The 20948-nt window shown below is 35.5% G+C and overlaps 2 protein-coding genes across 3 annotated transcripts in view; one reads left to right on the top strand and one right to left on the bottom strand.

Moving 5' to 3' along the window:
* Nucleotides 1-8347, top strand: part of LOC106101401 — a 12733-nt gene extending 4386 nt beyond the window's left edge. Inside the window, exons 1-5 of one of the 2 annotated variants that reach the window (XM_013280631.1) lie at nt 3887-4047; nt 4481-4595; nt 6579-6664; nt 6818-6965; nt 7272-8347. In XM_013280631.1, coding sequence (XP_013136085.1) covers nt 4485-4595; nt 6579-6664; nt 6818-6965; nt 7272-8075 — 1149 coding nt within the window. In that variant the 5' untranslated portion in view covers nt 3887-4047; nt 4481-4484 and the 3' untranslated portion in view covers nt 8076-8347. Of the gene's footprint in view, nt 1-3886; nt 4048-4480; nt 4596-6578; nt 6665-6817; nt 6966-7271 lie in introns of those variants that run through there. The other variant, XM_013280630.1, reaches the window with a different exon arrangement.
* A 4741-nt stretch (nt 8348-13088) lies between these two features.
* LOC106101413 overlaps nt 13089-20948 on the bottom strand; it is a 14114-nt gene continuing 6254 nt past the window's right edge. Inside the window, exons 2-6 of the mRNA XM_013280648.1 lie at nt 19669-19797; nt 16656-16758; nt 16098-16341; nt 15392-15477; nt 13089-14606 (exon numbers count right to left, since the gene is read on the bottom strand). Of these exons, the coding sequence (XP_013136102.1) occupies nt 14512-14606; nt 15392-15477; nt 16098-16341; nt 16656-16758; nt 19669-19722 (582 nt within the window). The 5' untranslated portion in view covers nt 19723-19797 and the 3' untranslated portion in view covers nt 13089-14511. The remainder of the gene's footprint in view (nt 14607-15391; nt 15478-16097; nt 16342-16655; nt 16759-19668; nt 19798-20948) is intronic.

Below are 20948 nucleotides of genomic sequence, written 5' to 3'. Positions count from 1 at the left end.
ACGTAAAAAATGTAAGGGATGATAAATTGTATATTTTCTGTAAATATAAATAAAGATGATAAAAACGATGGTACTAGTTTACATTTATTCACATAGGAAGGGGAAATGTCCTCTTTATGTGCGTTTCCTCCTTCGTTAAGGGTAAGCAACGCATCTGCAATTGCGGATGTTTATGGGCAGCGGTCGCTTTCCATTTTGGTGGATTAAGGTGGCCGCTTGCTCGTTTGCCACCTTATATTATAAAAAAATCGATTGTAAAAGTTGGTAATCCACTTGAATCAACTGAGACGTTTATCGGAATTTAGACATTAATGATGAATAAACCAGTATACTCGTATAGGCACAATGTTATCCGTCGTTAAGTGATAATTTAATATGAAGATTGAAAACACTAGTTGAGCATTGCAGAGGCTTTTCTAAGATTACAATTGCATCATAAAACGTAATTATTAGTTATTAACCAGCATTTTTGTTCCTGTTGGATTTCTAAAGAAATTCAAATAAGAATAGCGAAAAGCAGGCGGCCTGCTGTTAAAATGAAGCGAAAATGATCAGCTCGCTCGTGGGATAAATCAACGAAGATGGTTAGTTTTAAGGAAACGGGAGTGGTTGAAGCTATCCCAAAACGACGCTATAAATATACAGCATACAGCGATTATGTTGGTAAAGGCCGACTGCCAAGCTAGCTGAAGGCATTTATAGTTAAATCTATTTATTACTACAAAGTGCGATAAATGCATATTTAGATTCATGCGGAATAGCAATCGGCGGACACATCTGGCATACGAAAGCCAAGCGAGCTGTGCCAACGACCTCCGTAAACACTATTACACAACTTTAAGATTTTCGGATCTCGCGCCCGACCGCCGTCGGCTACTTTATCTCTAGCTCTACTCTTTGGTCGATGTTCACTTTTCACTAAGGTCAAGGCTCAAAGCTATCCGTTTTATGTTTCACTAGGTTTCAGTTTTGCTGCAACACCGTATGTTTCCTCTAACAGTAGCGTAACTCGATCACTTTCATATGTAGAGTGGCATTTTCCTGAAACGATTAAAGTGAGTAGTTTCTTTCTGAACAATAAATTAACTACGTTTATATCCGTCTTTTGCTTGGCTTAATGACCTCGTTGTAAATAAAACTTGTTGATGTTATTATATAGAACTGAAAAAGATGTATTTTAGTAGTGGCGCGTAAAAGACAGAAGGATAAACTTTAAAAAAAATTGAATTCCCCGCTATACACTTTCCCGTGATACTACTTAAAGTAGGACCTGAGCGTGTATTCAGACGGTGCGAAGGCGGGCGGTACAATCTGCGCTGCAGCTATCATCGTTGACACAGTAAGGCGAGACGTGACTGAGGGTGTGAGCGGTCATAGATGGCAGTAGGTAGGACCGGCGAGGTGGTTGACCCCGTGCGAATCCCAGACATCCACGATATAATACCTTCAAACTATTTCGGCGCGTGCTCTGTGTGCTGATGCCATTACAAATATTTCAAATGAGCTTATTAAAAATTCCGCAAGTTCCATTGGGAGGGGCGAGGTGCGCGGGGTGCAGGTGGTAAGCCATTGACTTCGTTGTTTTTGAGTTGATTTGGCTGCGTCATTCCAGTCACAAACAAATCCTTCATGGTAATTTATATGTAAAATTGACTTGCAAGGAAATTATTATTTAAAAATTTAAGTACTTTTGGATAAACGTTTTATTCTCTTGCAAAGTAATATCTATCTTATCAATGTCACCGAAATTATTCGAACACATTTTTCTTATATCTAATCACAATGCCTGTTTTGTTTCCTACGTAACCGTGTCCTTAATTTGGACGACTCGACCAACGCAACGAAAGAACAACCGAAAACTACAAAACAAAGTACACAAAAGTGTACAAAATTTTTAGCAGATTCTATTTCCGTAGAAATACATTCCATTCCGTCCAAATCCTATTGTTTCTTTTTAAAAGATTCGCATTTTCGAATTGTATCATCGATTTTAAGAAAAACTGATTTAATTTCTTTAAATAATCGTGTATTAGTAATGTCTACAAGCTTGTTCGTAGTGTCAAAGGTAGCGTTGCCGCGTCTCAGACGATCTGCTCAAATGATAACTTCTGATTGTAGTCTCGTCTCGATGCTTTTACCTTCGTCGCGACGAACAACGGGATTTAGAATTCAACGAGATTCATGGAAATATCATAAAAAATTGAAGCTTCTGCCCACGACTTTGTCTGCATAAAATGAAAAGGACATATGTGTATTTGTTCCCTATGTGTTTTTCCAGATTATCTATCTGTGTCAAGTTTTGGTGAGATTAGTTAAACATTTTGTAGATACGTAGTAACGAAAGTCTATACTTCCCGTCAACTCAATCCATTCGGTCACGTAGAAATTGGCTACAATATTAAGTACTGCGTCATTCGTCGTACCGTCAAACATGCCTACGCGTTAATATTTCAAAACAGTAAGTTAGGGACAATAAAATTACTTTCTTCTTGAATGACGGAAATTATTTATAATATAATTAGTATTTTTATTATTCCATTTGAATCATTCCAATTTATTATTGCATGCTGTTGATATTAAATTGCTTTTAAGTTTACGGGCCCCTTGTGCTTATCGTCGGCGAGTCATAAACCCGCGCAATAAATCGTCTGGGCATCAAAGTTGCCATATTTAGTAATTCAGCTCGTGTTTGTAGGCCACACCGCTACAGTTAGACCTTAGTACTGTTACTGGGATTATCGGGTTTTTGGGATTTATTGGTGGTTTTAATGTTTTGACTGAAACGAGGAAAAATGTATGACGCATGTAACATGAACGGTTTATTCTAATTCGTTGAATCAATATTTATTTTTATAGCTTTTATTCGTGTGTCTATTTTACAATTCTTGTGTAGAGTAAGTGATTCACTGAGTTGTGAAAAAAAACTTTTCAATCGGCAAAAATAACTAGTAGTTAAATTAAATACTGCACTTAAGCGTAGGTAAATGTAAGAGTAGCACCCCTTTAGACTCTTTCACATTGCGTAGATCTTGCTACTTGTAAAACTCGTATATACATACGGATGTAAATTATATTGTTGTCCATTAGTCTAAACTATACACGATCTTCATTGTTGCATGTTGGTTATTCAATTTCCAAGAAAACAATTTGGAATGTAATTTTACACGTGTCGTTAAATTGAATACAGTTATTAACTAAAACATTATTGGTTATAATAAAAAGATTATTTGTGAGGGGGCGCGGGGGCGAGGGGGCGCGGAAGGGCGCCGAGGGGCGAGGAGGCCGCAGGGGGCACAAGCTTAAAGTCAAGGTTGTTGCTGCGACAGAATTTAAGCACATTAGTATTTCGGGTCACATCCCTCGCGGCCCGCCAGAGAACCGCGGTACAGTCAGCAGCAAAAATCGTTTTCTGTATTGGTTTACATAAAATGTATCATTGCATGATGAATTTGTGATCATAAATCATTGGAACAAATAAACAACTGAACTGAACTATGGTTTTTAGGATTTACCCGACGAATATATTTAAAAACAAAAAATGTTTATAACAAGCTTTCACCCGCGACTCCTTTCGCGAGGTATTTAGTAGCCTGTGTTCTTCTAGAATGTACTCTACATCTATGTCAAGTTACATCGAGATCAAATCCGCTGTTTAGGCAGAAAATTCTAAACATCCATCCATCCATCTAAACTTTCGCAATTACAATATTTAAATTAGTAAGAAATCAGATTGATTAATGAATACAATTACGAAAATATCAAATTGTAACCAGTTTTCTACTTATCTATATGTTTTGGGTTATTGTAGGTAATAAAAATGTTGAAAAACAAATATGGATGTTGCTGACGCTCCGGGGTCCTCATTGCGGATTCCGCGAGGCGGCGAGTCCCGGCTATCGTTTATAAAAGCTCGAAATACAATGAAAATTTTCACATTCCTACGTTTTTTGCGAACGCTCTCGCTGTCCGGTGAACGTTGTTGTGCTTCCTAGAGTGTTGCCAGTGTTATTTTATTTTTTTAATTTTTTAATTATACTTTTTTAATCGGTGAGATATATTGATTTTATATTTAATTTAAAAAAGTCAAAATGTTTTAGGTGTACGCTTTATTAATATTTTTCAGCTTTATGTTCCATTTTCAAGTTTTCCTTATTTTTTTTATGAAAATGCCACAAGTGTTTGCATATTTATTCTAATCTTGCAAAATGTATTGTTTTACTTTGTAAATTGTGTAAGATTTTTGTTTATTAACTGTTACATTTTTTGGCGGGAACCTGCGTTAGTGAAGACGTTTGTAAAGTTTTTATTTCTCATTGCATTTACATATAATAACAATCGTATACAATTTCTTGTAATTATTTGTTAGAAAAATGCATTTCTGACGTAATAATTAGTAATTCAATATTATCAATCAATTAGAATAACTGTTATATGGATGTAAATATGTGAAAGATTCAGGTAATAATATAGTGATATACAGGTGTATGATGAAGGCGTTGTTATGGTGTGTGGTGGCATACGCGGCGGCCGCGGCCGTGCTGGCTGACGACATCGAGCTGGAGTTGCAGAGTGGACTGCTTGTCAAGATGCTGAGGGTAAGTTGTATGCAAGAATGTAGTAAATTTTCATTAATTACAAAACAGTAATAGGTATTATGGAGACTAAAGATTATAATTTGGGTTTTACTTTTCTTATGGAAGCGGTAGCACGTGGTAGCAAGAAGGATATCTTATTAAAGAGTACTGTGTAATTTAAGCTGTCATGTTGTGGTAGAAGTGTTTTAGAAATTGTTACAATTGAGGATTGATGACGGGACAAGGGTGCGGCCCCGAAATAAATATATGTCATTACAGGTGAACCCCACCCGTTACGCTGGCTTGCTGGATTAAGTAGGAATATTGTTGATTTCAAACTTTGATCATATTTTACGTTAGATTGCAATGGCTGGAGATACATATAAAAATATTAACAATGATAATCATAAAAACAAGTAAAACATCCATTCAAATGTTCGATAAAACAGATAACTACATAATTGCAAATGTAGAAACGAATGGATTATCTCTTCAGAATTAGTGTAATAGAGTCATTTGATTGAAAAACAATCAATGATTGCAGGAAATAATTGAAATACAGCGTAGTGTGGAAACATCCTTCGATTGAATCTCCGATACAAATCCCTGCACGCGCTTTGCAACTCAAAACGTGCCGTCACTCGCACTTTGTACAAATTCATGTAAAATGCGACAAAGATTCTTATCCACTTTAATATATTGCAACGAATTTGACCTTGTCTTGAAAATATCTGATATTCAACGATGTTATTTTGTTGTTAATTTTTTTTGTTTTTAAATGTACAATATAGAGTTAAAATCTTTATCTTATAATGTCTTATCTCGACTTTCTAAGGCCATCTCTATTATTAGCTGTCGCCCGCGGCTAATTCCACGTGAGATTAAAAAATAAAATAAAAACACTGTTTAATTACCAAAAAAAAACTTACAAAACATTTTAATGAAAGAAAAATTAAAAAAATCTTGTCCAAAAGGAGAAGGCTCAGATGATGCGGTCTCCAGTTTATCACTGAATGCCGCGCTGCTTTTCAGCCTAACTAAAGTAAATAGCTTATGTGTTCTTCCAGACTATCCTCTACATCTTTGCCAAGTTTCATCGAGATCTGTTCAGAAGTTTAAGCTACAAACTCTAACATTCATCTAAACTTTAGCATTTATATCTACTATCTCTAATAGTTTGATTTCTATATAGTAATTAATTTATATCGTGTAATAATTAACACATGTTTAAACTAAAATATATTTAAAAGACTGTTTAAATTTTTATTGTAAAGATCTTATTTTTTACTGATGGATTGATATTTTCACGATCAACATTTAAATGTGAACTTGATGCCAGATTCCCGCCTGTCAGGTTTGTGTCTTGTATACGGTGGGCTGACCGCAGACTGACTGCACTTCTTTACTTTATAAAATATAGTTTTACTTTTAAATCCGGTTCGATGCATTAATATGTATCCAGAGTCCGAAGTGTCGGGATAATAGATTTATTTATCTTGTCCTTTGAAAAAATGAGAAATAAATAAGTATTATGCAGTTGGAGCGTACACCTTTCGGACAAATGTGCGATTGTCAATTGTTTCGCAGCCAATTCAACTGTTTAGTTGCACGACTAAAGATAGTGTTTTGTAAACCCATAGGATTCAAAGCGCGACTAAACAATTGTACGATAATTCAGTCAGAGGTGTGCGCATACTTAGCGTTAGATACTCAATTGTACTGACGACTTTTCGAACACAATCCCTGATGATGCTAGGTAACAACCAAAAATTAATCAAGGTTTTTTAGTATTTGTTAGCACTATGCTAACAAATACTAAAAAAACTTGATAAATTTTAATAACTCTGCTTCAAATAAAATGATTTCACATTACTCTGGATTTTAAACTTTGCTATAGCCTCTTGCTTGTTTGCCACTTTATGATATAAAAAAAAACTGGTGGCATTTCAATGTGGCTAGCCGGCTTTATTTACTTTAAAATAAAATTTGAATCTGTTGTAACAGGAGATGGTGAACCAGACGAAAGCGGATACGCTGAACCTGCCCTCAAACGCGACCTCCATACGAGAGAATATTACTGATACCTTCAGGTAATTATTAGTCACGTATCTAATTGAAAGACTTACACTTAGTCAGACAGTCAGTTCTGTCTATATTCTATATTCTGCTTCTCTTTCACTTCCTTTGCTAACTTTATTGATTTCGTGTTCAACCACAACAATGCGAGATGTAAATCTTTCCAGTTGTGAGAACCGCACGTACGGCTACTACGCGGATGTGGACAACGAGTGCCAGGTGTTCCACGTGTGCCTTCCCTCGCAGGCCGTCACCGGCAGGAACGTCACCTTCCGCTGGAGTTTCATCTGTCCAGCTGAAACTGTCTTCAACCAAGTAAGTCGCGATATGCTACAGTATAAAGTTGAATTCCAGATACTCTTATTTGTTTTGATAAGATTTAGAGCGCGCACACCTTTGAATAAACTATCGCATAACTATTTAATCGCGCTTTGATTCCTTTGAGCTTATATGGAGTTGCGCACACTACTCGATTTTTAGTTGTGCAACTAAACAGTTGAATTGGCCGCAAAACACAACAGTTGTGAGATATTTTAGTCAAAAGTGTGCGTCCGCTTTTTAAGTGTACTCTTAATTAAAATCGGTTACTTAAAGTAAATTAACCACTTATTAATGTAACAGGAAGTACTAACATGTACGAGACCACGTGACGCGATTTCATGCGACGAGTCCCCAATGTATTACGACGTCAATATGGAGTTCGGTAAAGTGAATGACACCAAGGAACAAACGAAACCAGAAGAAAATGCCCCTATGAGCAATCCTGCGCCGAACACGGAGCCAGCGGCCACATCGCCGCAGAGATGGACACAAGCGAACAGAAATAAACAAAACCTAGTTGTCGAAACACTTAACGATGTAGTACCAAATACAAAATCAATCAAAGAAGATATCAAGGAATACGACAGCAAAATCATGGACGCGGTAAACGAAGAAGTAAAATATTACAATTACAATACGCTACAAACAATAAACAAAGATTTTGGCACTGTGAGTCAAAACGTTCAGGATCTAAAAGAAGAAGTAAAAGGGATCGAGAGGGAAATAGTAAAGATTACTGATAATATTAAGGAAAATGACAAAGAAAAGTTGCAGGAAATAAAGGATAATATAAAAGAACTGGTACATTACAGAAACGAAGAACTAGCGAATAGTGATGAGAGCCACAATAACATGGAGTCAGTCAATGAAGAATCCGTCGCACTACCTGAAGTAATACTGAGGAAAATAGAAGAGATGAACGCCGAGCCAGTGATGCCCGTAGTGATGGAGGAAGTCGTGCCCACCGTCGAAGAACTGAACAAAGAAGACGAGGACGCATCTGTGCCAGAGTTTGATAATTCTAGAATAGCTGCGGAGAGAAGTTTGAAAAGGACCGGTCGTAAAATGTATAGAGGATCGTATAGGTTTAAATCGACTTTGTGATAAAACAAGATTGTAATATAGAAATTAAGTGTGAATTATATTCTACTGTGATTAGTTTATTTTGAAGAAGTAGACAATTTCCCCGATTTCTTCTGTTAGAAGTGTTCTATGTGTAATTATCATATCCTTTATAATTGTAGCAAATTAATCACAGTAAGATAAGATTAAAGCATTCCTCGAGATATTGATATGAAATGTGCATAGTAGGATTAGAAGCGTACGACTCACTTGTAAATAGGCGTTTATAAAAAAATAAAAAATGAGATTTTTAATTAATGTGTATTATTTGTACAAAATCCCCAAAACAAGAGAACTATAAAACGATTACATTGATGTTCTACCTAAAAAATCCACCAGGATATAGAATCTAAAGTTTAGTCATCCACAAAGTACAGTACAGTAATGTTAGAAGTACGTTGTACTTTTAATAATGCCTAATTTAAACAAAGTTCTTACAAATATTAAAGGAGATGTTAAGAAAAACAATATTCCTTTCCTCATTGGTGGAATATATCCAACTTATGATCACATGTTTCAATGTCATTACCGTTTTTTTAAGTAAATGTACACAAACATGCATCGCTATCTAGAAAATAAATTTAGTTTCCTTATCAGTGTAGTTAATAACAATTCATATGGTTGACTTCAAACTGATATACGAATTTCGATTAAAACAATTATTTCTCCAGACACTGGTATGGAGAATGCGTTGCAATTTATGAGGATGACTTAATTTCTAGTCAAAACAATGTATGTACAAGTGTTGTTTTTACTCTTGACTTGTGTTAACATAATTAAATCTAAAGAAACAGATAGTGCCGAAGCAAAATATATAGATTTGTTACCCGAGGAGGAAAAACAGGAATTTCTTAATAAAATAGCTCAGAGAATTTTGGCAGAAATTAAAGGAAAAAACCGTTCTGATGGTACTAGTATTGAAATATCCGACGAGAGACTGGACGAACATGATGCTTATGTTCAAAGAATTATGGAAGAAGAAACAGAAAAATTTAAACACAAGAGGAGATTAGGTAGCCAGAGAAAAGGAGATGATGTCGAAAATGAGGACGCCAGTGAATCTAAAGGAAAAACTGTAGAGAGAGAAAATGTACTTGGACGAGATGATACAGATTCATCTGTAAAAAATAATATAAGAATAAAAAAAGACACAAATGAAGAAGTCAAACAAACATCAATCGAAAGTAGAAGGTTAAACTCGGAAGGTACAAAAATACCAGTTCCTCTATTATACGATGAAGAGATTAATTTAGGCAATACGGTTACAGTTAAAAATGTCTTTGAGAATGACGAATCAGTAAGCGATCACCCAGTCGAGAATCATTTAAAAGTTGAAGGGCTGAGTAAGAGATCAGAAAAAAGTGAAAATTCTGAATCCTTTGAAAATGATAATGGAAAAACAGATTTGCAATATAAAAATGACGACAAGACCAAAGAAGCAATAGATGTTCATAATCCAGAAAATATACGCAATTCTTACGTCGACTATGATGACACTAGGACGGAAGCAACTAATGATGTACCGAGAACCTTGATTAATGATTTTGAACCTGAAGAAAAACCTAAAAAATCAAAAATAATCTCTTCATCGAAAGGTATAACTGTACAGAGCAATAGTAAAACTTTGATGTCAGGTTCTACAGGTAACATTTTAGATTTATCTAATGGTAAGTTTTTGTTGGATGTTAAAAATACTAAACGCATTATAAGTACAACGCCTAAAGACTATAAGGAAAATAATAGTCCTGGTATCACGAATGACACGTTAAAGGAATCCCAAAGATCTACGACATATCCTTTTCGTCCGATATTAAGAAACGATGTGAACTCAAGTGAACCAAACGTAGAAAATGATAGTATGAGAGTAACAGAGAAAATAGAGGACAATGTTTATAAAAAAGAAGAACTCCGAGTGATTACTAGCAGTGATAATATAAATAAAGATGGTGATGAAATAGTTTTGACTACAAGTAACATTTCAAAGGATAACTCATCTAACGGCTATATTACGACAGAAAATATTGCACAAAAAAGCGGAAATAGCAAAGAAAATCGTAGTAGTGTCAAGAAGACCTTAAGATTTGGAACTCGAGATAAAGAAAATATTGATTATACATTTACTGCCAAATATCCAAATAATTTGGCAGCGACTACAGAAAATTATAAAAGCCATTATCATGTTTTCGAAATTTGTAAGTATTACTCATATTTCTATCTTAAAAGTTAAGATGAATGGATGGATTAGTCTGTCAGAAGGTATCTCCAGAAGTACTCAACAAATATTGAACATTGTCAACAACAAAGAACGTTGTCTGGAAAAACAAATGAAACAAAAGGCGTGGTTTATACCCACTATATGATGAATTTGAACTATCTTCTACAATTTAGTACGATATATAACTTACCTCTTCAACATTTATTTTCAGCTAACCAAAATTCTCCTTTTATACCATCAGAGCAGGCAAATTCTGAATTAGTGGAGGAACCGCATTACGTGCCTGTTTACAATTATGACCCGAGCAATGCATTTTACACAGGATATAATTATTTCGGACCCAATTACAGAGATAATGACAAAACCAGTGAAATAAACACTAACGGTAATAGAGTATATAAAAAATTAAACAAGCAAAATTTCATACCAGACTATATAAAAAATAAAGCGAAAAAACAAAGTAAAAGTACATTAAAAAATAATAGAAATTTCAAATTCTACGATAGCAAAAATGGGAATTTCAAGCCCCGAAGTGCTACTTACCAAAATCATTTATCACCGGCATGGAAAGATGGATTTTCAGACATTAGTTTCAATCCTAATGATTATCTAGATTTGGAGTATTATCTAGGCAGAAATGACGTATATGATTCTGATGAGGACAATGCTCACGAAACATCACAAAGCTTTTTCTCTCAAAAATTACGACAAGGTAAATCAGAAGACGTTATTGATCCGGATGCAAGTTTAGAGCATTACAATATAAAAGATAACATTGCTGCCCTACGCAACGCATTATACAAACATAAATATAGTGAAAACCCTAAAACATCTGATGTTATTAATAAGAATTATTTAAAAGCAAGATTTTTAAAATGGAAACAAAAATTTGATCCAGTATTGAGAGGTCTGGATGACACATTTTTTATTTTCCTGCCCGGAGGTAAAGGCGGGCAAGGTCGGGGAGCACAAGATGATAAAAACATCGCTGTAGATTATTATTTTAGCAGAATGAATTCAGAAGAACAACCTTTAAGTGATACCAACGACACATATAAACCTATTCCTGATAAACGACCTACAACAGTCGATAAAGGCAAGCTAAAAAATACACGTACATTGGATAAAGAAAAAGTTATTGATGAAAAACGTATACAAATTCCACTTAATCCGGATAATATATTGAAAATAGATCTAGCAGTGAAGGATGGCAATAACGTCAATATCATATTTAGGAATGTAAAGAAACCTGAGCCTGACAAATTCGAGATGTATTTGAATTCTTATGTGAATGTAATGAAAGACATGGTAGAGCACGACAACAAGGAGCTACGGCAGTATCAGTGGCTGGGCAGCACTGTTGACGTACAGTCCGCTATCGACAAGTTACTGCAGTTAACGTAATATATTTATAGTATTATATAATTTACATAAACTCGTCTTTATAGAGAATTTATAATACAATTAACATTTTTTTTTTCAATTTTCAGTAATGCTTTACAAGCGCAGGAACAATTACATTATTCAGATTTTGAACTTCTTAAATATATCTTATTTGTATTTCAAAATTCTAACAAAATTATAAATGATGGAGATGGAACATATACTAAAAGAAGTAAAAATAACGAAGATGAAATTGCAAACTCCACAGCGAGTGCGGTCAGTAAGACTGTAGGAGGTGACATAGACCCGACAGTGAAAACATTGCAAAAAATATACGAAGATATTAAAGAAATCCAAGAAATGAGTGTGACGATGAGTGGTACCGCTTTATTAGAATTCGAGAATTTCCTGTTAGATCTACAGTCAAGTTTAAACAAGGTATAAGAAATCTAATTAAATAACAGTACTATAGTAATAATCAAGTAGACGAAAGTAAATCTTTCAGGACTTCGAGCTTTCATCATGTTCCTCCTTAACCTACTTCAGTAGTGGCGCAACAGCTTTTTGTCCTCAACATAATTCTATCATCCGTCATTTCAGTCATCACTCCCTTCTTGATCATGTCACCTTTCACGCAATCCATCCATCTCTTTCTAGGTCTATCTCTACCGGTTTACCCCTCACACTCATGACTAACGTGCTTCTTGTTACATGCCATTCATCCCTTCTCATAACATGCCCATACCATTCTAACCTTTTGCTCCTTACCTTTGACTTACTTTAGGGCTTTGAGTTTTCATAGTTTATATTTCTATTACATTATTTCCTCTCTTTCTTTCTATATTAATATTATTTGCACTATAATTTATTCCCTCTTATCTCTAAAAACCTTCAAAGATTATTGGATTTAGGGTGATACCTAAAAAATAATTCTGTAGACGAATACTTCATTTTCAAAATATTACAAGAACCAAACGTGTGCTCTATTTAAAAAAAATAAATTCTATTTTTTTATATTTCCAGCTTCACGAGACAATCAAAGAAATAGCAACTATCACGAAATATAAGAAACAAAATTGGTTTTACGATTTGAAGAATTTATATCTATCTCCGGTTAATAGAGATGTATCACTCAGTTTACTTCTTCATCTTGCTGCTTCTAAATTGTTCAGTGTGATAGAGGACGGTGCTAGGAAAGGTCTAGAAGACAACTTTATAATCTTCGTACAGAACCATAGAGCAGAAGTAGAGAGAACAAGAGAGGATTTCATTTTTGTTTTGAGATTGTTGGAAGAAATAAAAAAATCGGAAAGCTGATAAAGTTTTTTTGTAGACAAATCATAGATAATATTACTATTTGTAAAACGGAATAAAATAGAAATAAAAAACCATTTTTTCATTAAAATTTAATAGTATCACAAATTTCACAAAACTACAATTATTAAATTAATAATAATAGCGCCCATAAATAATTCAACCAATAAATACAAGCTTATATAGAATAAATTATGCGGTTATTACACGCTATTTACAATAATTTATGTTTAATTAAGTTAAATAAAGAAAAATAAATTACTGTAACAAGATAAAATAAGATTACTCGCGCCATCGTATGCCGAGTAGTAAAATCGTGCATGCGGCGCCTTAATGCATTCATGCAACTGAACAATTACGCAGCTTGTCACTAGATGGCGCCGTGGTTCACTTACATGCCACTATCAATGTAAATAGATGGTTTCGTGACCTCGGCCGCCGTGACGAGCTTGAGGGGTGCTTGGTTATTCGTGGTGTGCTTACGCTAGGCACTCTTGGTGCTTCAACCATTGCTTGAACACTCAAGGGTCCTCGGAAAAGCATTAACTCGCCATACATAAATGCGCCTCACCTAAGTTGGAACATTTATGTAAGCGGTGTTCGTCCATGTAACGCTCGCCCCACACCCCCCGCCACATTACCTGTTTTAGCATTTTTCAAGACATTTTAATGGAAACATGTTTATAATACGTGGTGGTAGTAAAACTTTTATAAATGTAAATTTTAGAAAAGTCTGTCAAATAAATTGTTATTACATAAAAGAAGGTTTTAACAAGGGTTACAGCCTGTCCCACCAAATTGTAAATTATCTATAACAATGGAACATTATCTGACAGTGACATTGTTAAGCTATCTGAGCCTCTATCAGCCAGTTGTGGGAGCCCTAAATAAAACTTTATAAAGCACCCGCAAGCAAAATACAATCTTACGTATTGAATTTAAACTTATGTTAAAATTATTAATAATTACACACGAGGGATACCTTTGGTTTACGATATTATCAAAAATAATACATTTACTGCCACATTTACACGTTAAATGACCACTAAGGCATTGCTAAGTGTGGCACTTTGTCTCTGGTCAGTATAAATATGACCTTCAAACTATTTTTTGGCAGGATTTTAACAGCCTCATATTATTTAGAGCTCTCATAGTCTAATAATTAACTTGTGTAATTATTGTATACTTATTTAAAGTTTTGAATAAAATGTTTTCCGTTTAAATAAGACATTAACGGAATAAATAAGAATTTCATAGCCCTTATATCTACAAAAAGTATGGTAAATTGCATTTATCAAAAACAATACTCACTCATGATTCATGATAGTCACCTAACTTGCGTATACTAATATCTATACAAAATAACTAAAAACGTGTACACTTTATGCTTCAATAGATTATTTACTGCTTCAGTTCAATACTCGAAAAGGTACAATGAGTTGGCACGTCAGTATTAGGAGTAGCAATTGACCCGACGTGCCAACTCAAGTATTAGGTAATCTTTGGTCAAGCCTCAGTCTCGAAGTCTGCCTCTATCTCCTCTGGCGTGCGCAGGTCGATAGCAAACCTCTTCTTAAGGCTCGGTGGCTTGTCTTCTTGATCTGGAATACATTTTTAATATCAAAGTTGATTTGGAAACAAAAACACACAGTTGTGCGATTTTCGATTGTCTTTCAGCCTTCAACTGTTTAGTTGCACAACTCAAAATCCATATAAGCTCATTGAAAAAAAGTTATGCGATAGTTTTGTCAAAGGTGTGCGCCATTATAGGGTCATAACAGTACCAGTGTTTACAGCTTTAGTTAGAAAAATAATGCTTATGACGCTTTTTTTTTTGTTGTCGCGGGGAATGCATTTACGCACTTCACCGTCCATGCTGCGGAGGCAGCAGGGACAGTTTCGTGTGGGACTCCCGGCCTTAATCCCGGCCGGACTACCCACTAAACCCCGCGGTGTTCTCCTTCGCCCAACCGGGCCGTGGCATCTATGTTAGTTTATCCACGGCCCGGCTTGGGGGAGTCCCTTGTTAGGGGCTCCACACGTGTAGGGAGGGGTCAGATGTTAAACCCTTCCCATCACCCTACGATGATGGCCCCCTCGGAACACAAGAGGGGGCACGGCACATCCGCCATATTCGGCGCGACGGGTCCCCCGACCCGTCGCGCATAGCCCCCTCAGTTCATCTGAAGGGCTGCGGCGTATCTCGCACGCCGGCGGCCCCTCGCTGGAGCCCTGCAGAGCATGCTTGTGGCGCTAATTTATGTCTTGTAAAGTATGTTTTAACAGGAAGAATATTGACGCATTCTTTTTTTTATTTTAAACGTGTAAAAATAATTGTTGGGTATTTAAAATAATTAATATGCGGTTTATATAGACATGAGCTTACCTGGTGCTGTTTGCATTTCCTTAACTCTTCTGGAGTAATCTTGAAACGCGGCTGCGAGCGAATACGTCAGCCGTCTCGCTGCGTTTCTGAATTACAAGTAAAAACTGTAGAAATCTCTAGAATATATGGAAACAAATCGAAAAGGGTATGAGGCAATAGAATTCTAAATATTTTCCTTATCTGACACAGATTTGTATCTTGTAAAGTTTATTTACAAGCAGGATGTGAGCCGTGAGAAATGTTAAAAGTGGAACATGTTAGATGTCAAGTGATGCGTCTTCAGGAGATAGTAAGTTATTTGCGATGTATTTATCAAATATAACTCGAGAGCAGATAAGATCTGAGAACGAAGACAATGTGTATGTAGTACTATGTAACGGTCAACATATCTGACGGCCACTTCAATTTAGTTTCTTCACTTCGCCTGTGTGAAATAAAAAAAATAATAAAAAAAACATAGCCAATGTTACTCGCTGATAACGTTGCTTTTTTGTAGCTAAAGAATTTTTGAGTTATTTCAATACATACAAAAATACTAATCTTTCCTCTATTATACTATTGTGTTAAAAAAAATAAACCAGAAAAGGGGTTTGCACTTATGTAGAAGAAGAATATAATTTCTGATCTGTTCATTAAACCCGTCTTACATTCTTAGCGATAATTTCTTTAGTTAGTAAAAAGCGTTTATAAGTTTACTTTTTTGTACCTAGATTCACAGACGAAGGCGTGGCACTCGAATGGGTTCAATCCTTTGAGATCCGCGTTATCCTTGACGACGATCATGGAGAAGACGCGCGTGTACACGAGGTCCTGGACGCCGTAGGAGATGGACTCAATGTTGAAGAAGACCGCCATGTGCTCGAACTCATCGCGCTTGCCCGCCAGCCGCGCCGTCTCCACGTGCACCCCGTCTACTGTGATCATCAGCTTCACCATCGGCAGGATTTGACCTGAAATTTGCAGTCAAATCATAAATTAATCTTTATCGATATTTTATTGTTTTAAATTAGGATTAAAAAAACTGTGATAGGATATACTGTGATTTAGATATAACATTTAGATATGAATTTAGGTTTAAGCTTTTACTAATACTTAGGAAATAAATATACACCAGTACCCCAGGTGCTTGACTAATAAATACATCAGCTTACGACAGGGCGGCATATAGCTGTATAAAAAATGAATTAATGTTTACTTCCTTTTCCTTCAATAAGGTAACAAATGAGTGTGTCCTTTAACCTCCTATAATTATCCTTAAAGTTACCTGGTGGTAAGGCCTTAGCGGCAGCGACCATCAGATCCACAGGTTTACGTGTGTGCTTGATGCCCCACAGCCCGCGCGCGTCGCTCTGACCCAAATACTTCACCTGCAAATTACAAGAATTTGGTAAGAAAAATATTCAAACTGCTTCTGTATAATTCATATTGTATTCCTGAGTTTGACGACATAAATACTTTCAAATGTTCTTATCGATCATTGACATTCTTTCAGACGCAATTCTAGTGCAAACTCCGATAACATTTTGTTAACAACAATTACCTAATGTTCCAAATTACGACTCTTCGTTAGTGTCTAGCAATGATCATCATCATCAACTGGCCCTTATCCCTTACGGAGGGTCAGCACTGTATGTGCTCTTCCATACATCTCTGTCAGCCGTCATATCTGAATCCACTCCTTTCTTAAGCATATCCTCTTTCACACATTCCATCCATACTTTCTTCGGTCTTCCTCTTCATTTGTAGCCATCCACGTTCATTCTTAACACTTCATGGTTTTCGTATGTTTAGTAATGATATCAGTGTAATTATTTTCATGCTAGCTTTCGCCCGCAACTCCGACTACGTGGAATTTAAAAAGTACCATATTAGTGTGTGTTCTTACACACTATCCTGTACATCTTTGACAAATTTAATAGATATTTGTTCAGAAGTTTAGGCTACAAAGTCTATCGAACGTCCATCTATACTTACATTTATTACATTAGTCAAACTCTATTGATGAAAAAATATTACAACCTTGAATTTCCACAGACTATATAACGAGACATTTGTACAAAAAAACTTAGCTGGAATCTTTTCGTATACAAACACTGCACTTAAGTAATAACTAAGTTATGACATTAGCATGTCATAAGCATAGCGATATTGTGCAATGCATGACCATACAGTGACTAGTGACATGACGCGTCACTTTCATGACTTCTTTTGTCGCACTTCCGGGACACTTTCTCTGCGAGTTCGTACATAACATAATATAACACTCTAATAATCTATATGTATACCAATATAATAAAGCGTAAACACACACTGCTTTGTGGAGTAAGATGTCAGCAATCACAGCATATTTTTGAATAATTTTATCTTAAATAAAAATCCCTGCACTTACGACGCGCTTTAGGTTATATATTTTCGCGCTATTCAACTTAGGGGGTAAATAAATTTGAAAAGAAACTATCATGTGGGAAGGGACCATAAACTACAAGCTGCCAACGTTAAGGAAGCAAGCCAGGTAACGGTAATTTGACATTTGCAATTGAGAATGTAACAAATGTTAATAATAAAATAAAGTTTTTATAATTTCATGCGGTTGAATAATGTTCCAGACATGATCGCTTTATAATACGACTTAAGGGATTCAAATGAAAGCCATACAAATCAATACTGGCTCTTGGTCTATTCTTTCTTTAACCAAAATATCGATCTCAAGGATTGAATATTAAAGCAGTTAGTCGACAAACAGTTGGCCAGTTAAGTTGCGGCGGCGCGGCGCGCTGTGACGTCACTTCCGTTGCCTCGGATCTGCTCCAATTAACGGATACATATAGCTGCGACTATATATTGTGGAGGTTTTTGTGAAAAAAATGTGACGTAATTAAAATTTGAATAAAATGAATAATATAAGTTATTGACCTCTGCTTAACACTTGATTATCTTAACTTGCAAGTTATAACAATTATTGACGCAACGGAATCGTTTGTGACATTAGTTTGTAGGAAGCTTAGTAACAATATTCGGATTGGTTTCATAGTGAGACCTTGAATATGAGAGTAATTGCCTTAACTCATAGACATGGTTGGTGGGGATGGATGGGGCCATCACGACTATCGCACAGATCGGAGTGAGCAGAGCGGAACCGACTGCTAAATTACTGAATCACAATTTGTATGCGAATGTTTGCAGCCTCATTGTTAAATCTACATTCATACTAGTTAATATTACAAATGCAAAAGTTTAGATGGTGGATGTTTGTTAGAGTTTGTAGCTTAAACGGCTATACGGATTTCGATGAAATTTGGTATAGATGTAGAGGGTAGTGTGGAAGAATACATAGGCTACTCACATTTGTTTTTTTTTTATTTCACGCGGAGGGTATCGCGTGCGAAAGCTAGTGTATTATAAATGCGTAATATCTGAAGCTTTAAAATATAGCCTTGGTGGTTTTGTACAAGCTGTTCGTTGTTTATAATTACAGAAAAATAACAATACTTCATTCGAGCAAAATTATTCCGTTTAATTTAAAATTAATCCCACGATATTTTGATGTTATCGCATCGAGGTTATTTATTGTGCAATCTGCATTGTTTTGTGTCACACGACATACACGTCAAGGGGTGGGCAGTTACTATGAATGTACATCATCATCATCATTATCACCAGCTCACTATACGTCCCCACCGAGGGGCTCGGAGCCTACCCTAAGTGAGGGTGCCTAGGCCATAGTCAACCACGCTGCACTGCGGGTTGACTTCACACATATCTTTGAATTTCTTCGCTTCGCGATATGTGCAGGCATCGCGATGTTTTCCTTCACCGTTAAAACGTCGGGTAAATTATGGACATATGAAAATTCGAAAAATCGAAAATCACATTGATACACGGCGGGATTCGAACCCAAAACCTGTAGATTACAAGTCAAGAGCTTAAACTACTGAGCCACCGACGCTTATATGAATGTACACCCTGTTCAAATCTTTTAATAGATTACGTTTAAAAGAATATTGTGTTATATGTAAAAGGTAATCTTTGTGTACGAGAACTACAGATCACTTACAATTTAAATTTAATTCTCATATATAAATAAGGCGAACTACATTTTATTAAGTGACATCACTGCTAGCTCTTTTAATCATTAATTAACCCTAATTGTGCTCTATGAGTCACTTAATAATGTGAATTATGCGCTCTAACTGTAATAATATGAAAGAAAAGTGGCCTATGTACATTATTTTATTGGTAGCGACTATGAATACAATCCCAAAACTGTAGTAACTTACTTGAAACGTAATCGGCAGGTCGTCCACCGTAACAGGTCCCTCGTTGTCACCCATTGTTGTGCATCACATAATCCGACCACTCTAACTTGAACCATTCAGGCTACACATGATCACAGCATTACATCAAATCTGAAATAGAAAGAGATAGATATACTAATATAATAAAGCGTAAATACTCTTTGTGGCGCAGGATGTCAGCAATCACAGCATATTTTTAAATAAATCTTTCTTAAATAAAAGCCCTATACTTACGACACGCTTTAAGCTATTTATTTCCACGCTTTTAACTCAGGGGGTAAACAAATTTGAAAAAACCATGTGGGAAAGGGACCATAACCTATAAGCTGCCAACATTAAGGAAGCAAGATTGTTATGGTCACGGTAATTTTGACATTTGTAATTGAGAATTTGACAAATGTAAACAATAAGATAATGTTGTTATTATTCTATGCGGATGAAGCCGCACGGAAAAGGCTAGTTTTAAAATACTTTGCATTGCTATAGGTTTTGTTTCGCTTCGATGAATACTTGAGTTTACATTGTGTTTTGTCGTGTATTTGAATCGCTTATCATTTGTTTATCAATAGGTAATTAAACGTGTCGATGACGTCACAAAACTGGTTCGATGCCTTCTAATTGTTACGGCTAACAGTAATTGTACAAATGGTACAGTTACAAACAGTAAGGGCCTTTCCACCAAATTGTAGATTGTCTGATAACAATCCAACGTGAAAATATGTGATGTTCCTTTATATGACAGTGGCATAATTTTTAAGCTATCTGAGACTTTATCAGCCAGTAGTGGGACAGGCCTTAAATACAATATTGTTGCAAACAAAACAATTGTTTCTCTATCTCTGTCTTTAAATAATGTTAAGTGAGATGTCCATATGTTGCTTTCGTTTTATTGTTATGGTTTTGAATTACAATCAACCTGTTACATTAGGGGGGTGTGCAGGAACAAACATATGCCATCGCACCTGCTTTATTCAAAAAGGGTCGACAGTTGCGTTCCCCCAAAATAATCTTTAAAACAGGTGAAAGTAATTAAAAAATGATTACGTAGTTCTAGTACTTAAAAATATTGTCGTAATAAATTACATTACTTAATTAAAAAAAAAAACATTAATTTCATCCAAATTCTATTTACTTTACTAGCTTAATTATTACCTAGCTTTATAATCTATAAAATGCAAAGGCGAAGAAAGTATGATTTTAGGTGAATACTGTTACGGTAAAAGAAATAAAAGAGGAGAACAATTAATAGATTACGCATTCGA

The sequence above is a fragment of the Papilio polytes genome, unplaced genomic scaffold, assembly GCF_000836215.1.
Source record: "Papilio polytes unplaced genomic scaffold, Ppol_1.0 DF823991.1, whole genome shotgun sequence".
Lineage (NCBI taxonomy): Eukaryota > Metazoa > Arthropoda > Insecta > Lepidoptera > Papilionidae > Papilio > Papilio polytes.
This window is presented reverse-complemented; position numbering and strand designations above follow the sequence as displayed.